General features: G+C 39.4%; 1 protein-coding gene across 1 annotated transcript in view; it reads right to left on the bottom strand.

Moving 5' to 3' along the window:
• Positions 1-10696: 10696 nt before the first annotated feature.
• Positions 10697-11249, bottom strand: part of LOC136611896 (mannosyl-oligosaccharide 1,2-alpha-mannosidase IA-like) — an 82295-nt gene continuing 81742 nt past the window's right edge. Inside the window, exon 12 of the mRNA XM_066591867.1 lies at positions 10697-10802. Within this exon, the coding sequence (XP_066447964.1) occupies positions 10697-10802 (106 nt within the window). The remainder of the gene's footprint in view (positions 10803-11249) is intronic.

The raw sequence follows: 11249 nt of genomic DNA, 5'->3' as shown, positions 1-11249 counted from the left end.
AATACCAACATAAAAGGATTTTATATGAAGTTTCCAACATTAATGTGTTACGGGCTCCACAGTTCGCTGATCTCCAAATCTGAGACCACTCTTCCTCGTCCAAAGTATTACCCAAGTCCTGTTCTCATCTTGTTGCATACGATAATTCTGTTTGGTACTGGACAAGGTGTGAATAGATTTGAGAGATGAGACCCTTTGCTTGCGGGTGTTTAAAGGGGTTGTCTCGCGGCAGCAAGTGGGGTTATACATTTCTGTATGGCCATATTAATGCACTTTGTAATGTACATCGTGCATTAAATATGAGCCATACAGAAGTTATTCACTTACCTGCTCCGTTGCTAGCGTCCCCGTCGCCATGGATCCGTCTAATTCTGATGTCTTCTTGCTTTTTTAGACGCGCTTGCGCTGTGCGGTCTTCTTCCTGGTGAATGGGGCCGCTCGTGCCGGAGAGCTGGTCCTCGTAGCTCCGCCATGTCACGTGTGCCGATTCCAGCCAATTAGGAGGCTGGAATCAGCAATGGACCGCACAGAGCCCACGGTGCACCATGGGAGAAGACCCGCGGTGCATCGTGGGTGAAGATCCCGCCGCCCATCTTGGTGAAGGAAGAAGGAAGACGTCGCAGAGCGGGGAATCGGGTAAGTAATACATTTTTTTTTTTTAACACATCCTTTGGGGTTGTCCTGCGCCGAACGGGGGGCCTATGGGAAAAAAACAAAAAACGTTTCGGCGCCAGACAACCCCTTTAAGGCAAAAGGTTTCAAATGGAGTTATAATGTACGGGCGTTTTCTGTTTCTTAGGAGGGAGGATAACCAATTTTTAAGCTGTAAGTAACAAAATATTTCAGAGGGCGGCAGATCTTTATTTTTTCGAAGGGTGGGGAACAAAATCATGCCCTCCCGCGAGAGTAGATGGTGTACTTTTGTCATGCCCCCTGTTGCCCAGGCCTGAAAAGCTTAAGGGGAGTCATAGATGGAATAAGGAGTTGCACGTAAGTGATAGAAGGGGTAGGTGAGGGGAGATCAAGTTTCCAGATTATTTTATGGAATCCCAGACCCTAAGGGAGTGTTTTATAATAGGGTTAGATATAGTAGGCCTGTGGGTCGGGGGAGTCCACAAAAGTGAATCTACTCTGAGTGGGTGTATTTCCATGGCATCTAGAGTAAGCAAAAGAGGGGCATTAGTAGTCGAATGAAGGGAGGCCAGCTGGGCCACCTGGGCTGCCTGGTAATATTTCATTATGTGCAGAACTCCCAAACCACCCTGTAGTCTATGTCTATATAGAGTGGAATGTGCTACCTTAGGGATAGAGTTATTCCAGATAAAGCACAGGGTCATCAGCTGAAGTGTCTTCAGGATATGCCAAGGTACCTGTACTGGAAGAGCTCTAAAAAATAAAGGCGTTTAATAAAATGATAACTTTATTCTCTGGGTCAGTACGATTCTGCTAATTCCAAATTGTAAAAATGTTTTCATGTTGTACTACTTTTACACAATAAGAACACATTTTTAAAATAATTTTTTTGTGTTTTCGCATTCCAAGTCATCACATTTTTATTTTTCCATTGACACAGCTGTATTGAGGCTTACGTTTCTGTAGTTTTCATTAGTTATATATTAGTTCTCATTAAAAGTTATATATGTAACTTTCATCCATAATGTGGATTTTATCTTACTTCTCTGTCAGCATTACTTTACACATCTGCCCTGCTCACTGGCCTAGAAAGTTCAGTCCAGGTCTTTCTGCTATTTTTATGCACTTAAAATTGGTAAATAATTTCCATAAATGTTTTACATTATTTTTAGTTGTAAGGAAACCATATCAGTCCAGTTTTAGACCACAGTAGTAATTTCCTGATAGAAAGTTGGCACATGCATGTACAGCAACCATATTAATCCTTGACATATTACAAAAAATTACTAGGGATTCACACACTGCTGTGTAATTTGCAGGGTTAAGTATTACCTATAATACATATTATGGTCTGGTTATTCTGAGCAATTGTTACCTGGCACTGCCAGCTCATAGCTATTGGACTGAGGCCCAGTTCACATTACTGCTAGAACTGCTTACTTTGGGGCATGTGTAATTAATGTGATGCATCAGTTATGCTAGCTATAAGAAGATATGCAAACAATAAGTGAATGGCTAAAACCATTATCTTCATAGTAAATAATAATGCATGAATAGGAATTTTTAACACTTTAGAGGCAAGTTATGTTACATGCAAAACATTCTTGCCTCTCATGAAACAGCAAGAAGAATATGGTGGTGGTGGATTTCTACATTGGATGTGGTCATAAAGAAAGTCATTTTTGCATTATTTCAATACATTCCCATCTGTCCTATGAGAGCCTCAGCCATAAAAGATACATCTATGTACATCCTGATCAGAGACAAGTAAGTAATATGGGAGTGCTGGCAGTGGAAAGGTGTCTGGTTTAGAAAACGCATTTTTAAAATCTTGTAAATAATACTGAGTTGATACAAGTGGATACTCCACTTAGGACCTTCATCTATTATCCAGACTGAAGAGGGGTTAACATCAAGTATCTCTCACTTTGAAGAATAGCCCGTAGATTTCAGCAGGAACTGTGTGATGCTCAGTTGCCCTTGTGGAGGCACTACAGATGAATGAACATTTACTGGACGTTCCATATTATAGTTGATGCTAACAGCTGGCACATTCTGTTCTCAGTTTATCATTGAAGGACAGTTCCAACAAAAAGGGATTGTACAAAGCGGACAACCCCTTTAACATGCATACTGGTAAGTTGCTTATTATTTTTTATCATTTTATAATATTGGAATAATTGAGGCCAGCTTTTTATATATCAAAATGCAACATTAAAGGAACCTGTTGGGTTAAACAAATGCAATAAATTATGCCTAATGTAAGATTTGAGGTAGAGGGGGGTGCATGACTTTTCTATTTATTCTTTGAATTCCTGAGCAATGCCCTACAACATGCCCTGCACTAGCTATAACACAGTATATAACTCTTGTCTGTACTGTCCTTTTACGGTTGGTACCTTATAACTATAGATTGTTGCAGTCAGTCCAGTGGACAGAGAATGGTACTACTGAATTGCTATCAGAAATGGTTTAGGTCAAAACCAACATTGCCCTTAGCGAGTACCTGCCCGCTCGGAAGAAAAGGTTCGGCTGCCGGCGGCGGGCAGGGAGAGGCGGAGGAGAGCGGGGAGGAACGGAGGGGAGATCTCTCTCTCCCTCTCTTCCCCCCGCTCCCCCCTGCTCACTGCCGCAACTCACCTCTCACCCACGTCAGCAGCTGAACCTTTTTTTCCGAGCAGGCAGGTACTCGCTAAGGACAATGCTCGATCAAGTAATTGTCCTTAGCGAGTATGCTCGCTCATCTCTACAAGGGACTGTTCATTTGTCATCCCACATGGGGGTATATAAATGCCTCATGTGGGGTGGGGAGGACAATACCCAGATATGTTCCCTGAAGTAGTCCTTGTTAGCAACAGCTGACTGCTAGCAGGTAAGTATTTCTAAAGCATGGTGCCAAAATCAATGAGTCGAAGAGTAATCAAACAAGTCAAAAGTCAAGTAGCAAATGAAACACCTTCACAAAACACTAAAGGGACCGAAGAACTTTGTTGTACAGGCAAGGAATAAATGTTCAAAGCATGTTAATAATCAGTCTAAGCACCAACTACCTAAGGGCACCATCCCTTCAACAGCGAAAGCCAGAATACAGTGTCCACAATTGGTGAATTGAGTTAGAAGTGCCATATAAACTCAACATTAATAAAGATGAACTCTGGTAGTTAGTAACGCCACATTTCCATAAAATTTATTTTATCACAATACATTACAATGGTCATTTTAGTCATGAAATAAATAACATTTGCCAAGAAATTAAAATATTTTCAATTCTGCATAGAATGAATATACATTTAAAATGATAGTCATGTTATACATGAAAATTATGAAGCTGAGTTCTCAGTGGAACATGAAACGTTTAGTCGAAAAGATTTTCAATATAACATCCAAATAGATATTTGCTGTCTTTGCCCAAGGTAGCATTTACATGGTCATATTCATGGTACGTGTTACCTCCATACATATTTTTCTTTAGAAAAGGGTTTTTTATGTACTTTACAGAAGGATAGAAACCACAGATATGGCTGGACATATAAAAGTTCATTTATTGATAATGGCCTGCTGGTTTTCAATTCCTATATATATATATATATATATATATATATATATATATATATATATATATATATTGTTCAATTAAAAAGGGCAATTAGGGCCCATTCACATGGGCATATGTGAGTTGCGCCTAAGATTTTAAGGTGCTACTCACATTGGACAGCACATGGACACATGTCTGTGTGCTGTCTGATCACTGCAGGCAGTGGACATCACATGTCTGATTATGGTCAATGATATAGACCAGAATCGGACGCGCTGTGATTTTATTTTTTTTTACATGGACCATTGGTCTATGTGAAAACTGTGTGAATAGCCTAATTGTCCATAATGGGTCTGTGTATGTTCTGTGAAATACACAGACAGGATATATGCCCATGTAAATGGGTTTTTAAACTGAGAATTACAAATAAATAATTTGTAAGCATATTCCTCAAGATATAATTCTATAATAGAGAAAGCTGTAATTTTATGCCATCCACTGGCACACTATAGGCGATGTGGTTGCAACCAGGCCCAAGAGCCTTAAGGGGCTCATAAGGCCTCTTTTCTCCATATAAGGAGCCCAGTACTATGAATAAAGCATTATAGTTTGAGTCCCTGTGACAGGTTTTGCATTAGGGCCCAGGAGCTTCAAGTTACACCTCTGCGTTAAGGGGTTAAGAGAAGTTGGGGGGCCCAAGATAAACTTTTGTACCCATGAGCCTTTAGCTACGCCCCCGATGCCATCAGTTAGACCTTATTCTATGTTATATGAGCTGGAAAAGGCAGGATACAAATAATATTGATCTCCAGCAAGTTATCTTAAAAAACATAATGCTAACGAAACAAGTAATGCAATAGTAATGCAAAAATATTGTCAGGCCACATGCAGATTTTTTAGACCATGATTTTTGACTATACGTTCTTATAACTCGGAAAATTCTACAAAGTCATTGTGGCAAAATTCTCACACTGAAGAGAAAGTGTCATCAGAAAATGGCATATTTCAGTTTTTTATTATAAACCTATGTGTTTTTGAATTTTTGGTTCTATGTATTTAATTCTTCATGTGACTATCCACATAAAAAAATTCTAGTTTTCACACTAGACACTATAGCTCATACGATAGACTGACATTGACTGTTTTCTGTGGGTCATTTGTTAGTTTTGCTGTATAAAGATGGGGCATCATGAACGGAGTCATCAAATTATCATTAAAGAGGCTGTCCAGAAATGGCATAAAATGATTGCTGTAAGTGCAGACCAGAAGGGGAAAGTGGCGGGGCAGAGCCTAATGCTACACTGTTCTGAATAGTGCAGCGTTTGGCCAAGCCTCCACCCATGGTCACGCGTCTTGGCCTGCCCCCTCCAGTTTGCACATGAGTTCTCCTGTTCTAGGATGGGTTTGTACAGGCTGCACCGACAGCAGTCATGTTATGTCATTCCTGGACAACCCCTTAAACAAGTGAACAATTTAATGGCAGCTCTATTGTAGTGCTTTGAGCCTATATAAGGCAGTATAGTAACGCTATACAATAATTAAATGCTGTTTGCATTTCTCTTGTTACTCCCTGTTCTCATGAGCGTGGGATCTAATTTATCAGCCCCCGGAGACTGTAATAATGTTTCACATTTGTCTCTCAATTGACGCCCATTCATTTCACCTGCGTACTGTATACATACCCTGCTGCACTGTCTATACAGGGGGGAAGTGTGTGTCCCTAACATGGCCACCGCAGCAAAGTTTTTTTTATATTAAAAAAAAAAATTAGCTACAACATTTAAAAAAGAGCACATTATTTCACTTATACAAACTAAAATGTCATTTCTGAAACTAAAATTAAATGCATGAAACCTGCTTGTAGCTGTATTACGGATCCAAAACAGAACACCCATCGCAGGCTATAAGGCCATAGTAAACTTCCACATGCCTCTGCTTTTATATATTGGAATCTGTAAAATATAATTGTGGCATATTCCAATATGTAGTATCAAAGAGGTACCATGTATTGGCACGGGGAGCGCCTACAGGTCCGTAATGCTGCTGTACAGTGCTTAAGTATAAACTTTTGACTTGTGCATCAGCCCTTAGTAGAAGAATACAGGACATTTTTCATATTTCATTCTTATAGTGCACATGGCCTCTGCCAATCTAGAGTAAGGCTAGGCGCATTGGAGAGGGGGTGGGGGAGTAGTTTTTCATTTATCTGCTTTCTATATTAGATACAACTCTGCAGATTGCATTGGTCATGTGAGCCGTTTTACCATAACTTCTCTCCTAAAATTAGTTTTTCGGCTTTTTGCTGTGCACTTGAATAGAAAGATAGAGAGAAAATTTGATGCATTGTTTGCATTTTGTGCATCAGCTATCTAATCCGTTTTCTTTTATATTAATCTGAAAAAGAAAGTAATAGGATCCATTATCCTCCATGTTCTCATCTAGTAAAACAATGGTTCCTAATCCAGACATAAAGCTGAATAGGATCTGTCCTGTCTCTCTAGTAAAAAGAACTCAATTACTGAGCAAGCATAGCGGTCCATAGAAGGCAATAGTGTAAGCGCATTATCTGTGAATGTGTAGGATAACTCCAGTTAAAATGCATAATTGACTTATTGCTTTCTTATACTAGTTAACCCCTGCAATGGGTTTAATAACCTGTACAACGGGCATCTGAGCAGCTATATCTGATTATTCACCCAAATACCGTTTTTGTTGGGGGGGATTGATACCCCCTTTTAATCAGTAGTACTTTGTCTTTTCTCTGCCAATATATTATAGCCATCCAAACAAGATAATACTTTACTGGCAATAAACCATTGTATGAAATGTTTTTCAGTTCTATACCTTTTACCCCTTTACTTCTTGTCTATGCTTTTAGCACAAATTGTACGCTCCTGTCATGGGTCATCATGTATAGAAGCACACGTATACAATTGTGCATTGTTAGGCAAGTTAATGCTAACAAAGAAGCCGTGTGTCTCATGTTCCATTAAAACATCAAAAGGCTTTTAATGAATAAAAGATACAGAGGCAACACATTTATGCATTCAAATTGAACTATACTTTAGCATCTTGTAGAGCTAAAACTACATCTATGGCGAACTGGGATGACCTACAGTACTAACTAAAATGCCAGCCACATTTCACATAAAAACATTCAAAGTAATGAGTACTGGCCTAAATAACCAAAAAGAAGAAAAGTTAGATTTCCCAGAATTGGTTTCTACAAAGTCCAGTATAAGTTATTTTAGCTGTGTATGTTGTGGGTTGTACGATCTGTGTGGTTATACCAGAAACTCTAGAAGGCCCTCGTGCATCACTTGTGGGAGATCCATTCTCCCTCATGTCTTTTTCAGATCAAAAGAAGAATCAGATTGCAACAAAAAGGAGACTTGTAATATTCTCTAATAAAATATGAAGAAAGAGTTTTTTCCTTCCCCTTGTGCTGAAATTTGATCCGCTTTTTAATTTAAAAAGACACAAGAGAAAACAGATCTCCCATAAGTGATGTGCAAGGAGCCTCAGCAATGCTGCTGAAATATATTAAACTTTGAAAATCACTTTTAAACAAGAGATAAGTGAATTCCACTTTTAGAGATGCAATTAATGGGGTTATCCAACCCCATGTTATTTAAAAAAAAAAACCAATATAGAACAACAAAAGGAGTAATCCCCACCCTACTGCTCTCCTGATGCTCCGGTGCTGACAGCTGATACTTCCCTGATCCCCACTAGACTCTGTTCTTCGTGCTCCAGCTATGACGTCTTCACATGACATGTCAATCACTGGCTGCAGCACTGAGCTCAGAGGTTTTGATAAGTCACCACTACAGCTAGTAGTTGGTCGCAATGGCCACATGTTGACATGTCATCGCTGGAGCAGGAAGAAGAGCAAGAGAAGGGATTGGGGAAGCGTTGGCACCATACGCAAAGGAGAGTGGTAGAATGGTACAACTCTTTTTGCTATTTTACACCGCGTAGCCAGTAGGATTTAGAAAAACCCTTTAAACAACTGTTTACAGAAATACATAATTTGTATATTTTTAATATAATGTTATGATTAGAATTGCTTCCTAATCTAATGATAACCTGTAGTTGCTAATGTTGCTCTGCAGGATCCAGTATCAGAATATCGGTTGTTGCTCAAGGCAGTCCGCATTCTTTCTATGAGTTGTCCTTGCATGATCTAAGTCAGCATATCACCTATGTTAATACAGCACTGAGATACTAAAAGCTGCAATGCTTGAAAATGTGAACTTCGTCTTTTCATTAATAACATTATATTATTATGTCATTCTTCTTTATGCACTTTCCTAATACAACCAATAAGGTGCCAAAGGTAGTGTCCCTTAGGACAATCCCTGCACGTGCCCAGGTATATAATATAGACATCTGAGAGGGGCTCTCCTCTATTAGCCAAAGGGAGAAAGTTATTTTAGGATTTAAAGGGAAACTGTTATCAGATTTTTGAACTGGAGCCAGCGGCATGCTGCTATAGGCTTTGTAAAGAGCATTCCTACTATAACAGAGTTAAAACTGTAAGTTTCACATTCTGTGAGCGGGCACATTGAATATCGGAGTTACTGCGGGGGGCATTGGGGCTATGCAGAGTCACAGAATCAAAGCTGTTTTCACTCCCATTCGTCCTTGATTGACATCATGTGTGCAGTCAGCATTGGCTAAGGGTGCTTTTACATGGAACGATTATCATAAAAAAAAAAAAATCAAACGAGTGAAAGTGAACAATAATTGTTCAGTCTAAACTTGAGCCAACGACCGAATGATGAATGATAATTGTTCGTTTTTAGCTCGTTGTTTATTCTATGTATTTACCGAGGCAGAGAAATAAGTTATTTACTATATAGTTTCACTGTTCCGATTTCTTAGGGAAAATAATATCTTAAACATAACTTTTATTAAAGCATAAAAATCCTGGGACATATGAGCATCGAACAAACTAAAATAAAATCCACCACCAAAGTCACACACGACTCAACTACAAGGGCCATAGGCTGAAATCACACCCAGGGAGATGCAATCAATGGACTAGATAGGAGTGATGTCTCAGTGACTCTGCACAGCATGAACACAATCCTGGTGACTGCATCTTCTCTATTATAGTTTTTTTTAGCAGAATGAGTAAACTGACTGAATTCAAGGACAAGTTTCCTTTAAAATTGTGAATTATATCTGCATCCTTGTAGTCCAGTTCAGTTACATGCAGACTAGAGATGAGCGAGCATACTCAATAAGGCAAACTACTCGAGCGAGTAGTGCCTTATTCGAGTACCTGCCCGCTCTTCTCTAAAGATTTGGGTGCCGGCAGGGGGCGGGGAGAGTGGGGAGGAACAGAGGGGAGCTCTCTCTCCCTCTCTCCCCCCCCCCCGCTCCCCCCTGCTCCCCGCCGCAGCTCATTGCCGCAACTCACCTGTCCCCGCGCCGGCAGCCGAATCTTTAGAGACGAGCGGGCAGGTACTCAAATAAGGCACTACTTGCTCGAGTAGTTTGCCTTATCGAGTATGCTCACTCATCTCTAATACAGACATAAGCATAAGGATCTCTCAATGTATGTGTAATTCCAAATGTAAAAAAAGGGGATTAAGGGTGGTTTCACATCTGCGTTGGAACCTCTGATTGGAGGTTACCTCGTGATTATGGCTCAAACTACTGGAAGAAAAAGCCGGGCAGCTGAGCAGAAACCAAATGGACCCCATTATAGTCAATGGAGTATGTTCGGCGCGGTTTGATTCTGTCCTGAGTAAGCGCTATACGGCCATGGGGATTCTCCTTTCTTGCTCTTGGAATGGAGCAGGAAAACAGAACCCCAGGTGCAGGTGTGAAACCACCCGAATTTTTGTTTTTTATGTAGAGCTTCTATCACAGATGGTCACACTGAACTCATGATTTTCTCATCTTTTATGTTGTGCCTACAGACAGCACAGGCTATATTAGAATAGTCTGAATATATAGTGCCCACACTGTAGGTCATGTTTCCCAATTTAAATCTCAGGTCTAGGGCCTGCTTTAGGTTCATTTGAAGATCTTTTCTGTATGGTTAGTATAATTACCATTGCTGCTATTGTTCTACATTCCTGATGTATGATTATATTAGGAAATTGTTGTAGAAGTTTAAAAGTATGAAAACTGCAAGGTATAGCTACTGTACTTTCTTAACATGACCAACATTTCAGTAATGTTACAAAGTTTTCTAAGCAGAGCATATATCTTAATTGGCACATCGCACTTGTAAGAGCATTCTAGAGATTTTCTCCCCAAACCTTTAGATATTTTCTACACCATAATTCTCTGCTTAGAACAATAATAAGAACATAAATAAAAAAGAGCAGAAACTACTGCAAAAGGCCACCATTTCTTTTAGTGCTAAAGTGTAACAAGGAACAGGTTCTGACATTGTAATTGAAGTAACTCTTGATATCTCAAATTAGCTCACAAAATAGAATTTCTTTTGTATGAAAATTTACATTTCAGATAAAAACACTGAATAGATATGTATTGGTTTCTTGTGCTTCAAATGGGGTTCAGTTTATTTATTGGCAATGGATGTGCTTCAGTATTAAAAACCCAGTCTTCTAATGATAACAGGTCATCTTCTGAAAACAGTAGGTAGAGGTATCTATAGAACACACAAAGATATAATGCATTAGTCATATTGTTATAAAGTGTAGTAAATGTATATCTTCGTACAAATCACTCCTAGAATGAGTAAAGAAGGATGAGATTTTTTCCAGAAAGAGCACCACTATCTTGTCCATGGACTCTCTTTAGTATTATACTTCATCCTCTGTTAAGTCAGAGGGAACTGCAATACCACACTTGGCCTTGGTCCGAAGTAGTGCTGTTTCTGATAACAGAGACTCCTCTTTTTTCATCTTTGTCAACCCCTTTATCATTCATTGACATAGGTGCTTCTCATGCAATTCATTTTCAAAACATATTTATTGCCAATCTGAATTTGTGAAATGCCAATTCAGAGTCCTAATGATATTGCTTAAATACTGTGGCATCAAATGCAATGGCCACTTCACTGTTGTTCCAGACATATCAGTGGCATATCAGTACA

The sequence above is a fragment of the Eleutherodactylus coqui genome, chromosome 1 (assembly GCF_035609145.1).
Source record: "Eleutherodactylus coqui strain aEleCoq1 chromosome 1, aEleCoq1.hap1, whole genome shotgun sequence".
NCBI lineage: Eukaryota > Metazoa > Chordata > Amphibia > Anura > Eleutherodactylidae > Eleutherodactylus > Eleutherodactylus coqui.
This window is presented reverse-complemented; position numbering and strand designations above follow the sequence as displayed.